This window comes from Dendrobates tinctorius, unplaced genomic scaffold (assembly GCF_039654945.1).
Source record: "Dendrobates tinctorius isolate UK_male_01 unplaced genomic scaffold, ASM3965494v1 ptg000070l, whole genome shotgun sequence".
Classification (NCBI taxonomy): domain Eukaryota; kingdom Metazoa; phylum Chordata; class Amphibia; order Anura; family Dendrobatidae; genus Dendrobates; species Dendrobates tinctorius.
Window position 1 is genome coordinate 85,053,148 of NW_027361738.1, and position 26,044 is coordinate 85,079,191.

Below are 26,044 nucleotides of genomic sequence, written 5' to 3' on the forward strand. Positions count from 1 at the left end.
CCAGCCTCGCTGACTCGTCTAATCTCGGACCTGCAGCTCTCAAGATTTGGTCGACACTTTTCCATTCCCAGTGGCCCTTAAGGACTTCAACAAAGTTGCTGACCATACTATCCCTTTCATAAATTGCCTGTCAAGAGTATTCTGCTGCCACAAATGGAGTTCTTAGTTGTTCCCTTTCCTTTTTTTATGCTCACCTTCCCCCACACTTTAATTATGGTCGTTCTTGACCATACAGGACCTAAAAGAACAGTTAGTGTACATGCCTAAAAATTCTAGAATATTCAGGACTGAAGTCTTGACCTCGACGTCTTCTCACTGGACACCCGACCCTTCTCGATTAAGGGTCCTGGAAAGATAGACAACACAGTCCACAGTCTTTGAGACTCACTAGAACTGGTCCTTCTTGGTAAAGACCCCAGAAGCATTAAAGTGTCCATGTCCATATTTAACAGAAGTCCATAGGCCATCACAGCAACAGCACTTCCTGTCCAAGGCCATAGTCCTCAAGCTTGGAATATCAGGTCGTCTGTCTCTCCTATCCCCAACAACAGTCCTTAAGACTTGGGCAAAGTCCCACACTTTCCTGTTTCCCAAGGCCTTTAGGGACTCCAACAAAGTTGCTCACCATATGTTCCCTTTCCCAACTTGCCTGCTAAAAGTATTCCGCTGCCACATATGAGATTCTTCTTAGATGTTCTCTTTCCTACTTTCACTGCTGTCTTCTCCACACGTACGTACACGCACACGCTGTTAAAGTTCGCCTGAACCAGAGTATGTCCTTCCTTCCTTGCCAAAACTAGATTCTCCACCGAACTTCCTATTCATGACACTAACCAAAGATTTCCTATCCTCCTCCCCAACATGGGCCAGCCCTACAGTTAACCCTATCTACCTTACGATTAACTGGAACTGCAGCCACAGAAGGATAACGTTTGAATATCTTACAGTAAAATACATGTGTAAATACATTTAAACCACAGGAATGTCAGAGGAGTGGAACGCCATATTCACCACCCTCACATATACACTGAGCAATTGAAAGATAAGAAGTTGATCTGAAGCTAAAATAAAAGTTTCATAAACTTTTTTCACTGTATATCAGTGACCGGACGAATATGTCAATCTAAGTCTGTAAAGGAGTGGCATACTTTTTGTAAGATCGTGACCTATGTCAGTGTCAGGGACTTGTAGTTGGAAATTGGGTCATTTTTGCTGCCATTAGGACAAAGTTGGCGCCACAGGTCAGTATGGTGCTGATCATTTATTTTATTCCCAGGTGGCCTGGACTCCAGTTTGGTTGCTGCCACTCTACTCAAACTGATGAGAGAAAGTAACTTGCCTTACCCGCTGCAGACATTTGCAATTGGAATGGATGATAGCCCTGATTTACTGGCTGCAAGAAAGGTAACACAACTGCACTACCAGGATATTATTACCATAAACAATACCGTCATTTGGTTCATAGGTAACAATGCAATTAATTTCCTAAATAATATTGCCATATGGTACACAGATAATACTGCAATTAATTTCCATAATTATACCTCCACATAGTGCACAAGTAAAACAGCAATTAATTTCCTAATCAATGACATTGCCATATGGTGCTCAAGTAATGCTGCAGTTAATTTCATAAATAATAATATTGCCATATAGTGCACAAGGCTGCTGTCACTAGTTCAGCATTTTCAATGGAATCTGCACCTGTTCGCATGTTGCAGATGAAAATGAAAGCATGGAGCGGCTATTAAATCTGCAGCACGCTCATTCTTGGACGGACTTTCGTTGTTGGTTTCACCCTGTACAATGCTCTGTATTGGAGTATGGTTAAATCCAGGACGAAATCTGCAAGTAACACGTGGATTCTACACGCAGATTCATTGTGGATTTGTAGCCAACTCTATATCAGCAATTTCCTGCATTGTGTGAACATGGCATTAATCTGAAATTATAGGCCCAAACAATACCAACCTTCATGACTGGGTGGGTTTATTTTGCTCCTGAGTGGCCCTAGGCAGATGCTTGGCTTGACGAACCCCTAAAACCTAACCCTGTTTGGGTCCCATTGACACATGTGGTCACTAGTCAGCTACAGTAATATACTTACCTGGAAAACATCGCTAAGAAAGGACTACACAGAAGGGCCTTCATTTACTTGGTACTATGTGGCAGCACAGTACCTGGCGCTGTGTGGGAACACAATGTGGCACTATGAGGGTATATTGAGGGGCACTGTGTGAGGGCACACTGGACACACTAGTTAGCACTATATCTTGACACATGGTTGTTTGCACTGTTCTTGGCTACTACTATGTTGGAGATAAAATGGTTGACATTTTAAGGTGAATCATTATACTAGCTGACATGCTGTAAGGACACACTGATAGTATTTTATAATATATTGTGTGCACTGTATGGGGGTACATTAGAGAACACTATATGGGGGTACATTAATGGACATTGTGTGTACATTGGTAGAAACTGTATGGGGCTACATTAATGGACACTATGTGTGTACATTAGAGGACACTATGTGGGAATATTAGTGGACACTATATGGGGGTACAATAGTGGAAACTGTATGGGGCTACATTAGTGGACAATATGGGTGTACATTAGTGGGCACTGTATGGGGGTGCACTAGTTGACATTGTATGGGTGTACATTAGCTGATACTGTATGGTGGTAAATTAGTGGACACTGTATGGGGGTACATTAGTGGACACTGTATGGGGTTCATTAGCGAACACTGGGGATACATTAGTGGATATGTTGTATGTTGGTACATTAGCAGATACTGTATGTTGGTACATGACTCAACAGTGTATGGGGGTACTTTAGCGGACACTGTATGGGGGTATGTCAAGGATACACAGCGGGGCGATCACACAGATCCCACCACTGCCATCAGTTGTCAAGGGAACGCAACTTCGCTGCCTCCAATCGTCAGGGCCATTATGCAGTTGACTGACGAGGGATGGGCGAGGTCATGGCTACTTCCACTACTAGGCCAGTTATTGGGGAACTCACAGGGAGTGTATGTTATATACAACTCCATTCTAACATATGGAATATCCTGTATATACCCCCGTATGGTCACTGCCAACTTAACAGTAACAAAAAGGAATGACTACTGCCACCACCAATCGTTTACACAGGCCAATGGGCTTCTGGGATGCGGTTTACAGAGCAAGAGAAACAGAGCTATTACATTTTATTTATATACAGTATTTAATCCAGAAAAATGGGCAGTGTTTATCAAAAATATACAAAGATGACACAAAATGGGAACAGAACAATATGATAAATGCAATCACATAAAATAAAAAGGAATTGCTAAAGAAAATTACTAAACCTGATGTTGCAGGAATGGCTCTTATCTTTATGGAGGGAAGTGCTCCAATTGGAAAAATGGACCAATCTCACATCGAACTATGTATTTCTGAATGAACAAAGACAGACACCCAAATTTTTATTTTTATTGACTCAAGGCTACATCCACATACCTCCCCTTGATGAGCTCACATGGGGCTGGATGTGATATTTGCTAGGTCCTTTAGAATTCAATGAGATCCCTAACTTAGAGGATATCTTTGTCTGTGGAGGTTCTAGTCAATAAATAATGTCATCATGTTTCTTATCACGATTTTATCTGTCTATAGAGATGAAACATGGCCTGGATAGCACCATCTATTGGACCGTTATTAAGTTAGAAAGTTTAGAATGGCCTTTTTATTGATCTTAGTGAATGGTTTATGTACATCCCTTCACTATGATGCCAAAGTTATATCTCCCCTAAATATGGAATCAATGCAAACCACAATATTCATCACTAACCACTAGTTCTAAAACGTCTGAGAAGATTCTTTGATCAGAGGAAGCCCTATCCCTGGGAAAGACTTTTACAGATCTCAGACTTGTTGTATTCTTCCCAACAAACCTTCCTGCTGTAGTTATCTTGTCACTGCAGGAGGCACTTACTTCAATGGAGATGGAAATGTCGGCTCTCTTTCTCTCTTTCTCTTACAGTACCTTGCGAAAGTATTCGGCCCCCTGGAACTTTTCAACCTTTTCCCATATATCATGCTTCAAACATAAAGATACCAAATGTAAATTTTTGGAGAAGAATCAACAACAAGTGGGACACAATTGTGAAGTTGAATGAAATGTATTGGTTATTTTAACTTTTTGTGGAAATTCAAAAACTGAAAAGTGGGGCGTGCAATATTATTCGGCCCCTTTAACTTAATACTTTGTTGCGCCACGTTTTGCTGCGATTACAGCTGAAAGTCGCTTGGGGTATGTCTCTATCAGTTTTGTACATCGAGAGACTGAAATTCTTGCCCATTCTTCCTTTGCAAACAGCTCGAGCTCAGTGAGGTTGGATGGAGATCGTTTGTGAACAGCAGTTTTCAGCTCTTTCCACAGATTCTCGATTGGATTCAGGTCTGGACTGTGACTTGGCCATTCTAACACCTGGATACGTTTATTTGTGAACCATTCCATTGTAGATTTTGCTTTATGTTTGGGATCATTGTCTTGTTGGGAGACAAATCTCTGTCCCAGTCTCAGGTCTTTTGCAGACTCCAACAGGTTTTCTTCAAGAATGGTCCTGTATTTGGCTCCATCCATCTTCCCATCAATTTTAACCATCTTCCCTGTCCCTGCTGAAGAAAAGCAGCCCCAAACCATGATGCTGCCACCACCATGTTTGACAGTGGGGATGGTGTGTTCAGGGCTGAGGGATGAGCTGTGTTGCCTTTACGCCAAACATATCGTTTGGCATTGTTGCCAAAAAGTTCAATTTTGGTTTCATCTGACCAGAGCACCTTCTTCCACATGTTTGGTGTGTCTCCCAGGTGGCTTGTTGCAAACTTTAAATTACACTTTTTGTGGATATCTTTGAGAAATGGCTCTCTTCTTGCCAATCTTCCATAAAGGCCAGATTTGTGCAGTGTATGACTGATTGTTGTCCTATGGACAGACTGTCCCACCTCAGCTGTAGATCTCTGCAGTTCATCCAGAGTGATCATGGGCCTCTTGGCTGCATCTCTGATCAGTCTTCTCCTTGTTTGAGATGAAAGTTTAGAGGGACGGCCGGGTCTTAGTAGATTTGCAGTGGTGTGATACTCCTTCCATTTCAATATGATCGCTTGCACAGTGCTCCTTGGGATGTTTAAAGTTTTGGAAATCATTTTGTATCCAAATCCAGCTTTAAACTTCTCCACAACAGTATCACGGAACTGCCTGTTGGGTTCCTTGGTCTTCACGATGTTCTCTGTGCTTCAAACAGAACCCTGAGACTATCACAGAGCAGGTGCATTTATACGGAGACCTGATTACACACAGGTGGATTATATTTATCTTCATTAGTCATTTAGAACAACATTGGATCATTCAGAGATCCACAATGAACTTCTGGAGTGAGTTTGCTGCACTGAAAGTAAAGGGGCCGAATAATATTGCACGCCCCACTTTTCAGTTTTTGAATTTCCACAAAAAATTAAAATAACCAATAAATTTCGTTCAACTTCACAATTGTGCCTTACTTGTTGTTGATTCGTCACCTTTATGTTTAAAGCATGATATGTGGGAAAAGGTTGAAAAGTTCCAGGGGGCCGAATACTTTCGCAAGGCACTGTACCTGGTTATAATTAGTTTTTTTTTTCAACACAGCTATAATTAATCCAAAATGTTTAATGTGGAGTTCTACTTCAACGGTTCTTTCTCTCTTCCCATATGTTCAATGTGAGGGGACATGTCCCCTCCCTGGTGAGGTCTGTATAGACTTAAATTATTCTGTACAACAGGGTACATTAGTGGACTTTGGAGCTTAGTGCTGACATAGGTGAAATTGTACCGATATTATGTTCAGTAGGTGCATGCAGAGACCCCGCACATGGAAGCAATGCCTTGTATTGATGGCATTAGCAAACCAAGCACCTAGTAAACATTTCTGTAAGTTACATACACAACAGATCTGTAACCGGGATCTGCCCCCCCCGTCACTCGCTGCTGTGCCCAAGGAGGTACAACTCCTGCACTGTGTGGAATTGTTGTCAGGGGGATACATGAACATTGTGTTCTGAAAAATAAGACACCTATGCAGATATAGAGAAGACATACAGTCCTACATCATCTACATATCTGGAGGGTCTCTAATTCAGAAAGTTAGGGTGCTGTCACTAGAAGGGTATTGTGGCTGGCATTGTATAAGATTTGGTACATGGCAGTGTATAGGGCCCCCATTGGTTTGTAGGTGACAGTGTATCATGCACACTGTGTGTGGTATATGGCAGTGTATAGTGCACACTGTGTCTGGTACATGGCAGTGTATAGTGCACACTGTGTGTGGTATATGGCAGTGTATAGGGCACACTGTGTCTGGTACTTGGCAGTGTATAGGGCACACTGTGTCTGGTACTTGGCAGTGTATAGGGCACACTGTGTCTGGTACTTGGCAGTGTATAGGGCACACTGTGTTTGATACTTGGCAGTGTATAGGGCACACTGTGTCTGGTACTTGGCAGTGTATAGGGGACACTGTGCCTGGTACATGGCAGTGTATAGTGCACACTGTGTCTGGTACATGGCAGTCTATAGGGCACACTGTGTCTGGTACATGGCAGTGTATAGGGAACACTGTGTCTGGTACATGGCAGTGTATAGGGCACACTGTGTTTGATACTTGGCAGTGTATAGGGCACACTGTGTCTGGTACTTGGCAGTGTATAGGGCACACTGTGCCTGGTACTTGGCAGTGTATAGGGCACACTGTGTCTGGTACATGGCAGTGTATAGGGCACACTGTGTCTGGTACATGGCAGTGTATAGGGCACACTGTGTCTGGTACTTGGCAGTGTATAGGGCACACTGTGTCTGGTACTTGGCAGTGTATAGGGCACACTGTGTCTGGTACTTGGCAGTGTATAGGGCACACTGTGCCTGGTACATGGCAGTGTATAGTGCACACTGTGTCTGGTACATGGCAGTGTATAGGGCACACTGTGTCTGGTACATGGCAGTGTATAGGGAACACTGTGTCTGGTACATGGCAGTGTATAGGGCACACTGTGTTTGATACTTGGCAGTGTATAGGGCACACTGTGTCTGGTACATGGCAGTGTATAGGGCACACTGTGCCTGGTACATGGCAGTGTATAGGGAACACTGTGTCTTGTACATGGCAGTGTATAGGGCACACTGTGTTTGATACTTGGCAGTGTATAGGGCACACTGTGTCTGGTACTTGGCAGTGTATAGGGCACACTGTGTCTGGTACTTGGCAGTGTATAGGGCACACTGTGTCTGGTACTTGGCAGTGTATAGGGCACACTGTGTCTGGTACTTGGCAGTGTATAGGGCACACTGTGCCTGGTACTTGGCAGTGTATAGGGCACACTGTGCCTGGTACTTGGCAGTGTATAGGGCACACTGTGCCTGGTACTTGGCAGTGTATAGGGCACACTGTGCCTGGTACATGGCAGTGTATAGGGCACACTGTGCCTGGTACATGGCAGTGTATAGGGCACACTGTGCCTGGTACATGGCAGTGTATAGGGCACACTGTGCCTGGTACATGGCAGTGTATAGGGCACACTGTGCCTGGTACATGGCAGTGTATAGGGCACACTGTGCCTGGTACATGGCAGTGTATAGGGCACACTGTGCCTGGTACATGGCAGTGTATAGGGCACACTGTGTCTGGTACTTGGCAGTGTATAGGGCACACTGTGACTGGTACTTGGCAGTGTATAGGGCACACTGTGACTGGTACTTGGCAGTGTATAGGGCACACTGTGACTGGTACTTGGCAGTGTATAGGGCACACTGTGTCTGGTACATGGCAGTGTATGGTGCACACTGTGTCTGGTACATGGCAGTGTATGGTGCACACTGTGTCTGGTACATGGCAGTGTATGGTGCACAATGTGTGTGGTATATGGCAGTGTATAGGTTGTTTGTGGTTGTAGGCGATGTTGGATTGGTGATTAGCTATGGTGATCGATGCAGATCTGTCAAATTCATATCTACTAGATATATGTCATACGATACTGATACCAGCTCTATCGTCCTCCCAGGTCGCCAATCATATTGGTAGTGAACATCATGAAATAATTTTTGGTGCTGAAGAGGGAATCCAGGCGGTGGATGAGGTCATCTTCACTCTGGAGACCTATGATATCACAACTGTGAGAGCGTCTGTAGGTAAGAAATAAGCTCCATTGCTTATGGCTGTAGCCACCACTAGAGGGAGCTCACAACATTACTGTATGCAGTTTTATCATTGAGTGCAATAGGAGCTCCCTCTAGTGGTGGCTGAAGGCAGCAGAGGTTGTATATCAACAAAACTATGTCCATATAAAGGGTTTTATTAAAATTTCCTAAAATTATCCGTAAAAGTGGTCCAGCGCTAAAACTTTGGTAAAGACAGATTTTTTTTTTCCTGCTATAAAAAAGTGCTTCCCTTTCATTTCCCATTAAAAATTGACCTCTTACCCTTAGGTTCATGCCTGTCATCTCCTTTCTTTGATCTATAAATATAAACTTTTTTTCTTCTATTGAGCAAAACCAAATTTAGTAAGCTTTCGCTACAAAACACCTTTTTTTTCGTATTTCAAGCTTAAAAATATAATTTTTCATTTTATTCTGTAATCCTGCAAGTGGTGAGTGTTAATATAGCATATCAAGGTGAAAAATATCTTTTATCTTTTCTTCAAATTTTTTTTCTTTGATATAAATAAAATAATTGAGATTTCTGGGGCCAATGTACAAAAAAAAATATAAATGAATAAAAAAAATAATAAAAGAAATACAAATATATAAAAATAACTAGAAAAAAACAAGTAAATAAAAATGGGTAAATAAATAAAAACAAATAAAAAATAAATATTTAAATAAAAAGTAATTAACTAAAATAAGTAATAATGTATATAAAAAATAAGAAAATAAATGATTTAATCCAAATGTTTGTGTCAGAGTTTTTTTTTTTTTTTAAAGTATAGGACATGAGGCATATCAAGGATACACAGCTAGGGGGGTCCAGCTGATCCCACCACTGTTACCACTTTGTCAAGACAACTCAACTTTTCTGCCTCCAATCATCAGGACAATTACACAATTGGCTGACGAGTGATGGACGCGACCGTGTCTGCTTTCACAAGTAGGCTGGTTATTGGGGAACTCACGGTGAGCGTATGGTATATACACCTCCAATTCCAATGCATGGAATATATGTGTTTACCCCCATACTTTCACTGCCAGCTCCACAATAACAAAAGAACTTCTACCTGCCACCACCAATCATTTATACAGGCCGATTTGGACACCCATTACAGGCAGCATATGGCTTCAGGGGTGCGGTTTACAGAGCGAGAGGAACGGCGCCATTACATTTATATATTTAATCCAGAAAGATAGGCAGTGTGTATAAAAATATATATATAAAGATGATACAGAATGGGAAAAAACAATATGGTATATACAATTATGTCAAAGATAACAGCCGGGGCAGTTATGCTGAACCCACCACGCCGTTATCTTTTTGTCACGAATAGCCTTCTACTGCCCCCTTTCGTCAGGACAGTTACTCAATTGTCCGATGATTAACGGAGGCTGTAGGCTGTTTCTACTACCAGGCCAATTATTGGGGAAAGCACAGTGAGCCTATTGTATATACACAACCGATTCCAACACATGGAATATGTATATACCTATGTACGGTCACTGCCAACTCCACAATAACCCAAGAATGATTATTAGCTGCCACCACCAATCGTTTGTACAAGCTGATTGGATGCATTGCATATGACTTTCAGAAGTGTGGTTTACAAAACAAAAGGAACTATTAAATTTTATATTTAATCCAAAAAGATGGGCAGTGTTTATAAAAAAAAAAAAAAAAATACAAAAGATTTTACAAAGGTGAGAAAACAATACAGCATATACAACTGCATAAAATAAAAAGGATTAACAAAAGAATCTTAAGTGCTGGTCACAGAGATGGCTCAAAGCTTAGCAAAGGAGAGCACTTCGGTTGGAAAACATCCGGTGAAACGTGGATCATACCTACACAGATATGTATCTCCCTGCGTTGAACACAGATCATGCTTTGCCTTGTCTTTTTATTAGGTACAAAGTTACACCCACACACGTCCCCTTGATGATTCATAATAGGGCTGGTCCTCCTGGGATGTGGCTTTAGTTTAAACAAATTAAGAGATTCCCAGTTTTCAGGATATCTGCACCCCTGGAGGTCACAGGCGGGAGATATTACCGTCATCTTTCCTATTACAATGTTATCTTTACATAGAGACCAAAGATGACAGGTGTAGCCTCGTCTATCAGTCTGTTATTCAATTGGAGGGATTCTGGTCATTGCCCAGCGATGTGAAACCATGCTTTGCATTTACCTCTTCATAACATTTCCGAAAATATGACTTTCCTATCTATTAGATCGACACAATTCATAAAAACCTCCCTTCTTAAATTTCTAATAAGCAGACAAAGGACCACAGATCTCTATATTTCTCTTAGTTCTTTTGTCGGTCATAAATCTGCATCTCCACATCCCAGGTGCAAGGCCTCGCGTGTTAGCCATTAGGAGTTTCCTTAATTACCTCATTCCAAAGGAGGGCATCAGCTGCACAGAGTGTCATGTGAAGACAGCTTGAAAATTGTAAGCTCTTTTCTCTATCGCTTCATTGGGGGACACAGGAACCATGGGGTGTATGCTGCTGCCACTAGGAGGCTGACACTATGGAGAAAAGAAGTTAGCTCCTCCTCCGCAGTGTACACCCCACTGACAGGAAGTAGGATGTTCAGTTTAGCTTAGTGTCAGTAGGAGGTGGACACAGGTCTTTCATTAGACCCATATCTACTTCAGTGTGCGTTGTTTCTTTTAAGGTTTTCCGGAGGGATACAGTGTGAATGGTCACTACTGTACTCCCACACAGAGACTATGAGTACGGCGTGTACTGCCACCCCGTATCCTCATATGTCTGGCGGCAGGACCCCATCCCCTAGCACAGAAGCGTGCTTAGGTGTTCCAGACCCGGTCCTGGCCCACCGTCTCCCACCTACTCGCCTACCAGAGCCTGTTAGTTGGTTGAGACGTGACGTCCGGCAACCATCAGGACGACTTCAATAAGAAGATAAGTAAAGAAGAGGAGACCCCTTGTCAGGTGTAGACGGTCACTGGTAATCTAGGCCCTGGCTTATATTGGGGCCTAGTCCTCCCTTTCCCCTGGCCGCTCTCCTGCCGCACTTGGGGGGGAGCTCACTTCCCGGCTGAGGCCGGCGGATCATTCACCCTCCTTCCGCCGGGCGCTGTGCGCTTCAGGCTTTCCTCAGTTAGTGCCTTCCCTCAGAATAGGCGACGGTGGGCAGCAGCCTACTCTCAGCGCGGTGCCCCTGCCCCACCGTTTTTCCCCCTCACCCGTCTATCTTACTGATAGGATCCGGATTATAGCTCCAGCGTTTTCTGGGCCTCCGCGCCGCCCCCGCTCCGTCGGCGGTTTCCAGGGACTGATCTAGGCCCCGGCTTCATTTGCGGCCTAGTCCTCGGTAGCTCCGCCCCCCGTCGTCTCTGTATTCGGGCGGGCTTTTTTCCTGCCCGTCCCCCCTCACTTCCAATCTCCGCACTCTCTACCCGGCCTCACATGCAGCGCAGAGATAGTAGCCATCACCGACATCTTCCTGCACCGAGAGCTGACGTTTAGCTCTGTCCCCTTGCGGGCTGTGCGCAGCGGTGTTTTTCACAGCACGCTCATTCTATTGCGGCGAGAAGTGTCTTCCTCGGACCTCGGCATCTCCCAGCGGTCACATTCTCCCAGCATGGGACCTGGTTAGTGCCTTCACCAGGCAGGACCAGCTCTTTCCTGCCTATCTCCGCTCAGCCTAATCAGGTACGATGCGGAGTATAAGCCCCTCAAAGTAAAACTAAGCAGCGCCACACTTTCCGCAGGTCCAGTGAAGGAGCTGAGAATCCATTTTTGCTATTGTGTCTCATGGATATGCGCTATAGTCATACCGTACAATCGATAGTGGTATAGGGACAGTCATTAGCGGAATACCACCCTGCAGCCGTACATTCCCTGATGTAATGGTTCTCTGGAGCCGTACAGTCACTAACGTAATGGGTTTTCTGGAGCCGTACGGTTTCTGAAGTAATGGTACTCTGAAGTCGTGCAGTCAGACGTTACAGTACTCTAGAGCCATACAGTCACTGACGTAATAGTACTCTAGAGGCGTGTAATTCACTGGCTTAATAATAATCTGCAGCGCAGTCTCTAGTGTATCAGTATGTCTAGTGTCATAGCACACAGAGCCATGTAAAGCCACGTTGCTGTCTTCTGTAATTAATTAATCCTAAATTTGCCACAAACTGAACAATATATTATGCTCCTCTTACAAACCACATGAAACACCAGATCCCAATGCTAATTAAAGCCGCATGGCGTTTGTCTGGTAGAAGGATCCACCCGCAATTGCAGCTTTGCCTTAATTTTCAGTAGAGCAAGACTCGACCATTGCACATAATGATGCTGGAGCCCTGGCATAGCAACTGCTTCCATATCTACTGCTCACAGGCACTCACCCTTCCTTTTTCTGCAGCCCCCTCCGGACACTGTCTTCACGCTGCCCTAAACAGAATAATGAGCTGCTTGTATCGCTTCACGTCTGCAGTGTTTTGGGCCGGACTTCCAGCTGGATAGAGGTCCGTAATATCTGGCATTTGTCGGCTGTGGCTCAGTGAATAAGGAAGCTGTCCACAACTCGCAGGTCCAGGGGTTTGAACCCTGGCGCACAACAGAGAGTGGAGTTTAGTCTTTCTGATCCCAGACCTACTGTTCTACCGTCAAGAGAATTGACTGGTCAGAATCTGCTTTAATACAGACTTCATGGTATGGCTTTCTACACGTGAAGCCGTTATTCTACCTAATGTCGTCAGGTATCCAGACCCAGACCGCAACACAGAAGCCGTCATTCTGCCTAAGGTCGTCAGGTATCCAGGCTTAGACCGCACCGCAACGCAGAAATGGCTGTCTCCTATACCCTTCTCCGGGTTTTCTCCACGCTGATTTGTTCACAGGATACTTAGAGCCGATGGCAACTGTGCTATATCCGCTATGCAGGCTTCAGACGCACCACCTACCAAGTACAGTGGTTGAAATGGCAGTATTACTGTGGAGACGTGTCGGGGGTTGACTGGTTCAATGGTACTGGTGTTCTGTACCGTATTCAGGTAAGTCAGACGCCCTCGTCTTCAGGTTCCTCGCGTCCTATTGTAGCAGTATTCTATCCCTTATCGAGCACTTGGATAGTCTTCTACCAGACAGGTTTAGTCAATACGCGCCATCTTTCCGGTAACTCAAACGTACCCGAAGTCCATCGACTACACCGGCCCGGCTCTACTGTCCCATTGTCAGATGAGTCAGGAGCGCCCTCTCTCACGTTTCTCAGGGTCCTTTGCAGTTTTTGCCTAGCTCCCATATAATCACCACTCGAGGTGAGGTGCCGGCATTTATTACCTCTGGCGGGCTGCAGCTGCGATTTCAAGCCTCTTTCATGTGAGTCTTTCAGCTGCATATTTCATAGTCAAGAACATCTGTGGTTTGTTAACAGTTAACCGTAAAAAGCTACCATGTCCAAACGGAGTGGATCTCTGTACCACAGAGCGTATCTCTGTACCACAGAGCGTATCTCAGTAGCAACATAACTGGATACTCCACCTTCAGGTAGGTCAGACACTCTCGTGTCAGGTACGGATGGTCGAGGTTTACTGTGCCATGATCTGGACCCTAAGTGTGAGTTGCTCCACAAGAGTTTTTGTCCCACCTTGTGATCAGTTTACAATACCGTCCGCAGGCTATCTTTACTGCCCGGTGTTTTACGACTATCATTAAGGTTTGGCTAATAGTAGCTTATAGGTTCTAGTATGTCCTAAGGGCCTTCGAGCTACTACAATACCTAAGCTCCTTATTTGTCGGAACTTACCTATTCTTTCTTACAGACACCGGATAAAGCCTCCAGCAGCTCACAGATGTGACTTCTGACTGTGACTGGGACAAATATCCCACCTCAGACAGGAGTGGGATCTCACTCTGCGCAAGTATCGACCAGGGTAGAAAGCTGCTCCAGTCTTGGATCTAAGGATGAGTCTGGTGATAATATGTTTATTTCAGCTAGAATTGTATTTTTTCACTGTGATCTTCGGGCGCGTGTTGTCTTAGACGTAGGCACACAGATCTACACACTGCAATCCCCTCCCTTCTCCAGAGGGTCCAGGATGGATTCGGCCGTTTGCATCGTCATAAGGATTGACCTTCCTTTCATCAGCCTAGTTGTCTTTCTGGGGTCTATTCTTTGCAGTTGACATACTCCATGTTTTGCCTTTGGACTTTCCTTGCTCTACTATTCGTTTTTATAAGTCCAGCTGGACTATTTTTTCCCATATTCACCATCATCCCTGTATGTTGGGTTTATCTTCCTCTTGATCTCAGTCTGAAAATTCATCCAGTAGTCTTTAGTCTACCTGCTTAATCGAGCAATCAGTTGTCTCTTTATAGCCAACCTATGCCTACATCGCAGCGATGAGATCCAGGTTATCCCCAGGTTCCATTCAGTATGATTTCAGTGTTTGGTTCTTTCGCAGGATCACAGGGCCTGCTCTCAGGTCTTGTTATATTCTCATGGAATGGACTTCAGCCGTTTCCAAACAAGCGGGTGCCTCTGTATATCTTTTTTCTCCTGAGCGCTTCACAAATTAGACTACTTCTGCGACTACGAACCCTCCGGTTCCAAGTTCTCCGCTACGGTCCTTCCTCGCCCAGACGTTCATCCCTCAGGGATACCAACGTCGAATTCACACAGTACTTAGCAGGGTCAACCTTCAAAGCACCCGCCGCCATAGCGTGTCCTGCCTTAGCCCCCACTCGTGTTGCAAAGTTCTATAGAAGCGTGACCTAGCTTGCACAGAGCATTCTTTCTGGAGACCGATCGGAAGATTTGACCGTCCTCACTGTCCAAAAATTTTTTTTCTTTCATGGAGACATAGTTTTTCGCCTAATCGTTCCCATCTAAGGGTCCATTTGGCTTTCTGTTTCACGAGTGAAATTATGCCCAAAGAGGTCCCTCACCAACTTTCCGTTCCTTCCGTGTGGCTCCAATAGGCCAAATTATTAAGGAGCTCATCGGAAGGACAAGCGCTCCCCTTCCTCAGGCTAAGCCTCGTCGTTCTTCAGTGCTTTTTCCTCAGCATGACGTTTGGGGATCTAGGATTGAGTCCATCCTTGTTTTTCAGGAAGAAAATTTCTTCGTTCAACATTTACCTTCTGTGAATCGCATGATTTTTTTTCTTGTTCAATGAAGCTCTTATCCAGGTCCTGATTTCTTCAGGGCTTTGGCGATGTCTGCTTTTGCAACGAACGGGTTCATTTTCCTTTTCAATTGGTATCTTTTTGCCTTTCAGACTCTCAACCACTCCTGGGGTCTTACAGAGTCTGTAGCAGCTGTGGTGCACTTCCTGTGGATCAAGGGTCCACTCTCCGTCATTCTGAATTCCCTTTCTTTCGTCTGCCTCGGACTCTTTCTTCGTGACGCCCTCTCATCAGGTTACTTGGCCACAGCAACGGTACTTCTCAAGCTCAGGCTTGAAGTGTAGAGGTCCTCTGGCCTTCAGGTTAGAGTTCTGTTTGCGGAAACTGGTCGGCATTAGTAGGGTTGCCGGCTCAGGAAGGACTGTGTTCTTTTGAGTACGATGCACTCTGCCCGGGCAGTGTGTGTCCTCTTGACGGTACTCTTTGTGCCTTCTTCTGGCACCTCTGCAGTGCGATGATATGTCCTCCACAGGTTTATAAGGTTTTCAAAGCCCATGCCTAGCTTCGGCAAGTGCCAATCGGGGTAAAAAAAGACCTCGCAGGTGACCTTGCATGTGACGAGGGTGACTTCCTCGTCCCGATTGGAGTTATTTGCTGTTCCCTCCCCTTGGGGACTGCTTTGGGACGTCCCATGGTTCCCGTGTCCCCCAATGAAGTGATAGAGAAAACAGGATTTTTAGTTGCTTACCGTAAAATCTGTTTCTCTGAGCCTTCATTGGGGGACACAGCACCCTCCCAAGTTGAACAGCTCTGTTTACTGTATAATATTGTTACAGTATGGATTTGTGTTTCTGTGGTTTTTATCTCGTTTACAGATTGCTTCTCCTACTGCTTTCTCACTAGCTGAACATCCTACTTCCTGTCGGTGGGTTGTACACTGCGGAGGAGGAGCTAACTTTTTTTCTGCATAGTGTCAGCCTCCTAGTGGCAGCAGCATACACCCCATGGTTCCTGTGTCCCCCAATGAAGGCTCAGAGAAACAGATTTTACGGTAAGCAACTAAAAATCCTGTTTTTCTCATCTCTGCAAGGATTTTAATTTTCTGTGTGACAAATTACATGAAATGAAAAGGAATAACGTAAAAGAAAACTACTAAACATGGTCATGGAAATGGTTCAGAGCTTAGCGAAGGGAAGCACTCCGATTAGGAAAATGGACCACTCACACAGCGAAGTATGTCTTCACAGAATGAACAATGTAACAAACCCAAATACTACTTTTTATCAGCTTTAAGTTACGCCCACACACCTCCCCTTGATGATCTCCTGTGGGGGCTGTTTTTGAGATGTGCTCTTCAGAATTTTGACATCCCCAACTTACAGGATATCTTCGCTGCTGTAGATCCCAGGCGGTAGATATCGTCATCATATTTCTTAACATGATTTTACCTTTACCTTAATGTTCAAACATGACCTGGATAGCCTCATCTATCAGACCGTTATTAAGTTGGAGAGGTTCTAATGAACTTATAGTGATAGTGACTGCACTTATAGTGACTGCGTTCTGTTCATCCCACTGTTACGATGCCAAAAATCTATGTCCCATAAATATCGGATAAATGCAAAACTCAATATTCATATCTTAACCACTAGCGCCGAACCATCTAGCTGCAGATTATTTCATGAGAAGAAGCCCCCTCGTTGGAACAAACGAGGCCTCTGCACTTCTCCACTTATGACTAAACAAATCTCAATCTGGCTGTCTATTTTCCTAGCAGATATCCTGTTTCATTCAACTGTCCACAGCTGGAGGTTTCTGCATCAAGTGAGATGACATGTCAGATCTTTTCCCTTGTTATAATTAGTTTTTGACCTTCCCTAGCTACAATTAATCTCAGGTGTTCATTGTGAGGGGCGGCGATATGTCCCCTTTCTGGAGATGTCTGTAGGGGTTTTAATTCTTCTGTATGACAAGTTGGGGTGTAACCAGAATAATGTCAGTCAGCGAGCTGCAGAGCTACAACTCTCGGTAAGCAACGATAGCTCGTTTGCACAAAAATATTATTGAGTATATAAAATATTAATGATATTTTTTATATCTGTTTTTCAGGAATGTATTTGATTTCAAAGTACATAAGAAAAAAGACGAACAGCGTGGTGATATTTTCCGGGGAAGGCTCCGACGAGCTCACCCAGGGCTACATCTACTTCCACAAGGTTAGTAATCCTCCTATTTTAGATGGGAACAACGAAAAAGACCAAAAAGATGTCCAATCAGTAAATTTATTTATTGATAATTATCATATAATAAAATATAAGTACATTAAAAGGGGGGAGAGGCCAATGCCATGGAATCGGCACTACCGGGGACAAAATCATTCAATAATTTGTCTGAATATATTAGCATAATTCAAGGGGTACAAAAATAAATAAAGTGACCGTGCTTAAACACTACATAAATATATAATCACATATGTAAAACGTATTATACTCAGACTAGACTCAATAAAGTGCGAGTGCAAAATATAGTGCAGCAATAACATATAAAGTGCAGTGCAATAGGAGAGCTACACAAGAGCTGTGCTCCAATGCTGTGAGTGTAAAAAAAATCTATACCAGAGGCAAAATACAAGTGTCAAAATAAACGCTAAGTGCTGTATCTCTTGTGCTGCTAAGGTCCCCGGGCACAGCTCTTGTGTAGCTCTCCTATTGCACTGCACTTTATATGTTATTGCTGCACTATATTTTGCATTTGCACTTTATTGAATCTAGTCTGAGTATAATATGTTTTACATATGTGATTATATATTTATGTAGTGTTTTAAGCACGGTCACTTTATTTATTTATTTTTGTACCCCTTGAATTAAGCTAATATATTCAGACAAATTATTGAATGATTTTGTCCCCGGTAGAGCCGATTCCCTCTTCCCCCCTTTTCATGTACTTATATTTTATTATATGATTATCAATAAATAAATTTACTGATTGGACATCTTTTCGGTCTTTTCCGTTGTTCTGATTTAATATCCGAATTGTTTTCTTATTTTCCATGTGTGCGAGTGTTTTTTAATTCAGTGATTTTAACATTGCACTTTTCCTTGAGCTATTTCTATTTTAGATGGGAATAATGTTATTACATCAAGAGAATTTTTTTTAAATTTTTCATCACAACAGTTTTGTTTTCCAAATTGCCTTAAGAGATAAGAGTTGAGCCCGCATGGAGTACATTGATTAGCTTTGTGCAGAGAATTGATGGCGGGCACATAGGGGAACGTCCTGGGGGTGTTGTTAGGTATCCAGCGCTATCCATGTCGAGACCCGCAGACACTTTACTTCATATCTCCAGGCTGCTGATGCGGTTGTGCTTTACATGGATTTTTTTTTTTTTTTTACAGGCCCCTTCTGAGGAAGAGGCGGCAGAAGACAGCGAGCGCTTACTACGAGAACTGTACTTGTTCGACGTGCTTCGCGCTGACAGGACGACCGCCGCACATGGGTGAGAATCACATTTTTGGAAGCAATTTTTTTTCTTTTACATGAAAGCGTGTATTTTGGGTCAAAAATTATTTTTGTAGTTGGGTTTCATTTAAACATTTTGTATTGTTTGATTTTTGGCTGCATAATGAGTTAACTGAAAATCCATCATTGAGCTTATTTTAATGGAAAGTTTTTAACTCTTATCTGTTTTTTTTTTTTTCTTTCAACTGATTGCTCTTGTGCTTTGCAAAGCGATTTGAAAATAGCTTCATCACCATTAAGGAAACTTCTGTGTATGCAGCACATTGGTATTATGCAGCACATTGGTATTATGCAGCACATTAATATTATGCAGCACATTACTATTATGCAGCACGTTTTGCATACACATTATTTGTAATTTTTTTGTGACAGCCTTGAACTTCGCGTGCCTTTCCTGGATCACCGCTTTACTTCATACTACCTCTCTCTGCCTCCCGAGCTGCGGGTACCTAAGGTGCGGTATTGTGCTTTATTCTGTATATTGTGCTTTCTACTCTCGGATAGTTACATATTCTGACTATAGTTTATTATTCTGCACAGAATGGTGTCGAAAAATACCTCCTGAGAGAAGCCTTCGAAAGCTCCGACCTCATCCCTAAAGACATTCTGTGGAGACCCAAGGAAGCGTTCAGTGATGGATTGAGCTCCACGAAGAAGTCCTGGTTTTCCATTTTGCAGGACCATATAGAACAGCAGGTACAGGGGTCTGAGATACCTTAGGAAGCTGAGGGGGGAACATGCATACATATGACTCTGCCGGACCTCCCCTAAGTATATGTAGGAAGGGGGAGGTCAAGACAGGCAGCAGAATTACTAGGAAGGGGGAGGCAAAGACAGGCAGCAGTGTTACTAGGAAGGAGGAGACCAAGACAGGCAGCAGTGTTACTAGGAAGGAGGATGGCAAGACAGGCAGCAGTGTTACTAGGAAGGGGGAGGCAAAGACAGGCAGCAGTGTTACTAGGAAGGAGGAGACCAAGACAGGCAGCAGTGTTACTAGGAAGGAGGATGGCAATACAGGCAGCAGTGTTACTAGGAAGGGGGAGGCCAAGACTGGCAGCAGTGTTACTAGGAAGGGGGAGGCCAAGACTGGCAGCAGTGTTACTAGGAAGGAGGATGGCAAGACAGGCAGCAGTGTTACTAGGAAGGGGGAGGCAAAGACAGGCAGCAGTGTTACTAGGAAGGAGGAGACCAAGACAGGCAGCAGTGTTACTAGGAAGGGGGAGGCCAAGACAGGCAGCAGTGTTACTAGGAAGGGGGAGGCCAAGACAGGCAGCAGTGTTACTAGGAAGGGGGAGGCCAAGACTGGCAGCAGTGTTACTATGAAGGGGGAGGCCAAGACTGGCAGCAGTTTTACTATGAAGGGGGAGGCCAAGACTGGCAGCAGTTTTACTAGGAAGGAGGATGGCAAGACTGGCAGCAGTTTTACTAGGAAGGAGGATGGCAAGACAGGCAGCAGTGTTACTAGGAAGGAGGAGGCCAAGACAGGCAGCAGTGTTACTAGGAAGGGGGATGCCAAAATAGTGCAAAGCTTGCTATAGCCTGACTACTATATGTAGCAAGGAAGCTGATTGCGAGGAACTGGATCAGGAAAGAACCACCTTCTGGGAGAGAGTTTGTGAAACAGGTGTCTTGTATCATCCGGCTGGAGGAAAGGATATATGCTAAAAGAGGCAATTCTAAAACCTATGAGAGGTTGTGGAATCCCTGGCTACCATACGGTACAGGTAACTGATGGGAATGTGCTATATTTTACAATGCTGGTGTTGTGGATAGACCATTAATACCCGGACGTAGGAACATTTCTGTTTTGTATGGTTTGATTGACAATATGGGTAAAAAGGATGACTAATGGTAAATTACGGTGTAAGAGAAATCTTATGGAGAAAAGAGTTATATAAGCTGTCTACATGGGGGGGGTGAGGGGGGAAACAGGGATGTTCAATTTGTAAATCTATTGTTTGTGGAAGATTTACTGTATATTCTGTACTTTGAATTCTGATTAATAAAAATCTATTTGATCAAAAAAAAAAAAAAAGGAAGGGGGATGCCAAGACAGGCAGCAGTGTTAGGGTGAGTGCAGTGCAGATTTTGTTGCGGATCCGCAGCGGATTTGCCTCTGCGGATCCAGTGCAGATCCGCAAGCAAGGTACAGAACAATGTTAACCAATGGCTTTTAAAAACCGCAGTACACATGCTGCGGTTTTAAATCCGCAGCATGTCAATTCTTTCTGCGGATTCCGCAGCAATTTGACAATTGTTACATTGTACAGGTGTCAAAACGCAGGGGCAAACCGCAGGTAAACCGCAGGTCATTTTACCTGCGGATTTACCTGGAAATCCGTGCGGAAAAATCCACAGCTGAATTCGCACTGTGTGCACTCAATCTTACTCGGAAGAGGGAGACCAAGACAGGCAGCAGTGTTAATAGGAAGGGGGGAGGCCAAGACAGGCAGCAGTGTTACTAGGACGGGGGAGGTCAAGACAGGCAGCAGTGTTACTAGAAAGGGGAGGCAAAGACAGGCAGCAGTGTTAATGCATCTGGGTTATACCTGCTGTTTCTTCAGTGCTGGCGGGTATGACAACTGACTCCAGCTGCATTGTCTGTTTGGAATCCGTGGTAGACTGAAATCCATCTTTCTCTATCGCTTCATTGGGGGACACAGGAACCATGGGGTGTATGCTGCTGCCACTAGGAGGCTGACACTATGCAAATAAGAAAGTTAGCTCCTCCTCCGCAGTATACACCCCACCGACTGGCGCTCAATTACTCAGTTTAGCTTAGTGTCAGTAGGAGGTGGACACGGGTCTTTCATTAGACCCTTATCTACCTCAATGTGCGTCGTTTCTTTACAGGTTCGGGAGGGATACAGAGTGAATAGTCACATCTGTACTCCCACAAAGAGACTAGGAGTACGGCTTGTACTGCCACACCGTATCCTCATATGTTTACCGGCCAGGAACACGCATGCGTGTTCACCTTCTGTCTCTCACCCACTCGCCTACCAGAGCCTGTCAGTGGATGGAGACACGGTCTGCAACTGGAAATGGGGTAAGTCAGGACTGCAGGAGGGTAAGTATCAGCAGGCTGAACCCCTCTCTCCGTCCCATGATAGTAATCCCCCTGGGCGGTGGGGAATGGGCAAGCTTCCTTAAGCGGCATTACCTGTATTTAGCGATCTCAACGCCAGCTGTTATGAATGGGTCACCGAGGAGGAAAACTAAACAAGCTAAGTCACAGAAAACCAGAGAGGTTGGCAACTATGCAGATTGCAGACCCCTGATCCTAACCACACAACTAGCAGCAGCCGTGGAGCGTTCCTACGATGAATCTAGACGCCTCGTCACAGCCGGAGGACTAAATAAGCCTAAAGCAAGAAAAGGGGAAAACTAACTGCCCCAGAGCAGACCCCAAAGGAATAGACAGCCCCCACACATGTATTGACGGTGAAACAAGATGAAAACACAAACACAGGCAGGAAAATAGGCTGAGCAAAAGATGGGGCGCAAACTAACTCGAAAGGACAGGAAAGGAAAGACATTGTCTGCAATCTGCCCAAAAAACCCTACAAAAATAATGTACAACACTTCTGATAACAAAATTAAAACTGAAGTCACTAGACTTCTCCCACTAGATCAGCACTCTGAAATATTCTGAGACAGAGCAAAAAAGAGGCCAATCTAATAAGGGACAAAAAGCCAATTGGCAAATATAGATAAATAAGAGTGGAAATTCAGCACAGCCCCAGCCGGGGCTGGCTGACCACACAAAAAACTGAATAGACCAACAAAATCAAGTGTGAACATTAGCAGAAACACTTAGCTTGAGATGACTGGAACAGAGCTGAAAACCAAGACCTGAAAAGCCAGAAGGAATCACCAGCACCAGAATAGGGCGTCTGCTGTCTTAAATCCAGTCTGAGATTCCAGAGATCCAATCGTTATCCTCATAATCAGGTGGCAGATCTCTACTAATGAAATCAACCTCGCTACCTCCTGTTACCACCAGAGGGAGCCCGGAAGGCGAACTCACAACTGGTAGACCAGAAAATGAGTTCACAACAGCCAGCGCCGCAAAACTGCGGTTCTCTTTAGACCTCCGTGCCGCCCCGCCCTCTCTGGCGGCCGCCGTTTCTAATCCAGGCCCCGGCTTCAGTTAGGGCCTAGTTCTGAGGCGAGGCCACGCCCCCATTTTCAGGCGGGCTTTGTCTTCTGAGGAGCAGTCCCGCCCGTCTAGTGCCGCCCACCGCTTCTCTGAGGGTTAGAGGCATCGCAGGGGCCCGCCCACTCCTCCCAGTATAGGAGGGAGTGGAGTTTTCTTATGCTCCTAACAGAGCGGTTAGCTCCGCCCCCCTCTCTGGTGAGCTGATTCCCGCCAACAGCATTCAGGAGCGCGTTTTTACCTCACAGTTTTTCTTCAGCCTGTGAGCTGCTCGTCTCCGCTTCAGCGTGCTGTGTGCACAGGTTCCGTGAGTAGCTGTGCGCTGCAGACTGATACCCTCCTCAGCTCTCCGTCCCCTAACCGTCTGGCACTGTTAGTCGGTTAGCTCATGTCTAATTCTAAACCAATTCGCTCTGCTTCTTCCTCTGTGGTAGTCAGTCATTTTGCATGTTCTTCTTGCAAACGCAAGTTTCCATCAGGTCAGTCCTCTCCCCTTTGTCAGGACTGCAGCAAGCCTACTGAACCCACCGCCCAGGAGCCCCCGGTTGTTCCGAGTGAGGTTGAGGCCCCTATCCCAGGGTGGGCTTCCTCTCTGTCTCAATCTGTGGCGGATCTCACCAACGTGTCCCAGACCTTGGTGTCCCTACTGGATAAGTTGCCCCTGCAGACTTCTGCAGGACCCAGCAGGTCACAGGATGCTCCGGTCGAGCCTGTTAATATTAGCCGCAAAAGAGCCAGACGGGAGCACCGGTCCGATTCCTCTTCCCGTTCCGCATCGCCCCATAGTCCGTCCAAACAGCCTCCCTTATCAAGATCTTCCTCCCCTGAGCCAGGCGAGACTTTCTCGGATGGTCCCTCCGAAGATGTTTTGGAGCTGGACTCGGACCAAATCGCTGATATGAGGGATATAGTTCAGAGCCTCATTGCAGCGATTAACCAGTCCTTCAATATCAAAGTTTCTCCTGCGGAACCCGCGGACCAGGAGGTTTCTTTCAGACGGTCGAAACCACCTTCCAAGGTCTTCGCTCATCATTCGGAGTTCCAGAAAATTCTTTCCAGAGAGAGAGAAAATCCGACCAGGCATTTTCAAAGAGGAAAACGCCTTGGGGTGTTATATCCTTTCTCGCCGGAACTCATTGCAGACTGGTCAGCTTCACCGACTGTGGACCCTCCGGTTTCAAGACTATCTAACAGCACGGTCCTTCCGATTTCTGGGGGAGCATCTCTAGCAGACACTAATGACAGAGTCATAGAATCTTTTGGTAAGTCAGCCTTCGAAGCGGCGTCTTCTGTTCTAAGCCCGGCCTTCGCTTCTACTTAGGCTTCTAAGGCCATAGCGAAATGGGCTAAGGACCTCCACCAAGGCATTTTGGCTTGAGACCAGCCAGAGCAGCTGGCGGATCTCGCCGACTAAATTTCGCATGCAGGCGAATATTTGGTCTCGGCCTCCCTGGATGCCGCATCCTGCGCAGCTCAGGCATCAAGCAACTTGGTGGCTATTAGGCGCACAGTTTGGCTTAAGGCTTGGCAAGGGGACTTATCGTCAAAAAAGTCCCTCATTAGTTTACCGTTTCAGGGATCGCGTCTTTTCGGCGGTAGGCTGGACCAGATCATTAATTATATCACTGGGGGCACAAGCTCCCTTCTTCCCCAGTCAAAATCTCGTCGTACTCCTCCGAAACGTCAGTTTCGACCCTTTCGGCCTTTTCGTCGCTTCACGACAGCAGATACGTCTTCCCACCAGCAGAGGCCTCAACCGCGCCAAGATAGGAAAAGAGTCTCCTTTAGGCCCACTTCTTCCTGGCGATCTCATTCTTCCCAGGGTAGATCTACCAGACCAAGACCTGGAAGATCTTTCTCCGCGTGACTGGAATCAGAACACCGGAGCATACTCCCAGGTGGGTGGACGTCTTCTTGCCTTCAGGGATGTATGGCTTGTCTCGGTGGAAGACGGTTAGGTCAGGGAAGTTAGGTCAGGGAAGTTGTATCTTCAGGATACAAAATAGAATTTGTTTCTCGTCCTCGGCATCGATTCTTCGAATCCCAACCCCCGAAAGACCCCGCCTTGGTTCTGGGTTTCTTTACAGCCATCGACTCTCTTCTCAAGTCAGGAGTGATTGTTCCAGTACCAGAAAAAGCGATTCACAGGTTTCTATTCGAACCTGTTTGTAGTGCCGAAAAAAGGAGGCACAGTTCGGCCCATTCTGGACTTAAAACTACTGAACAAAAGGGTCCGTCTGCGACATTTCAGGATGGAGTTCCTTCGTTCAGCAATCGCTTCCATGGAGGCACAAGAATTCCTGTGCTCCATAGACATTCAAGACGCCTATCTACATGTCCCAATCTTCCTGGGTCATCAAAAATTCCTGCGTTTCGCGATATATCAGGATCACTTTCAGTTTGTCGCCCTGCCGTTCGGGCTCGCCACCGCTCCCAGGGTTTTTACAAAAATCATGGCAGCGTTGATGGCCATTTTGAGTATCAGAGGTCTCGTGCTCTTCCCGTACCTCGATGACATCCTCATCAAAGCTCCATCCTTGCCCCAGGCTCTCGAAAGTCTGACCATTGTCTGCGACACTCTTGCTCGAGTCATGTGGATCATCAACACAAAAAAGTCCTGCCTAGTTCCAACACAATGCCTTGTGTTTCTAGGCATACTTTTCGACACTCGTCAGGCAAAGGTCTTCCTTCCCGACGTGCAAATCCCCTTTGAAAGACAGTTTATTTAGATGAATGTTAAAACAACACCTTCCCAGTGCAAAAAATCGGCCAATGCCAAAATATGAAACAACCCTAATCTAGAGTGCTGCACAGTCCTAAAATAAGGCCTCAACTGATACCTTCCTTGCCGTGGAGGTTGACACCCTAAAAGTACGATATTCCGGGTGTGGAAAACGAGGCCGCTGATTTTCTCAGCCGCAAGGGCCTCGCAGCAGGGGAATGGTCCCTGCATCAGGAAGTCTTCCAGCAGATTTGCCTTCGTTGGGGTACTCCGGACGTGGATCTGATGGCGTCCCGTCTGAACAAGAAAGTTCCACAGTTCGTA

General features: G+C 45.2%; 1 protein-coding gene across 2 annotated transcripts in view; it reads left to right on the top strand.

The window, feature by feature from the left end:
* The window catches only part of LOC141095773 (asparagine synthetase [glutamine-hydrolyzing]-like), a 47,418-nt gene that overhangs the window by 17,267 nt on the left and 4,107 nt on the right, over window positions 1-26,044 (top strand). For both annotated transcript variants that reach the window (XM_073582076.1, XM_073582077.1), the window contains exons 7-12: window positions 1,277-1,404; window positions 8,082-8,208; window positions 17,430-17,536; window positions 18,716-18,816; window positions 19,212-19,293; window positions 19,380-19,535. In XM_073582076.1, coding sequence (XP_073438177.1) covers window positions 1,277-1,404; window positions 8,082-8,208; window positions 17,430-17,536; window positions 18,716-18,816; window positions 19,212-19,293; window positions 19,380-19,535 — 701 coding nt within the window. The remainder of the gene's footprint in view (window positions 1-1,276; window positions 1,405-8,081; window positions 8,209-17,429; window positions 17,537-18,715; window positions 18,817-19,211; window positions 19,294-19,379; window positions 19,536-26,044) is intronic.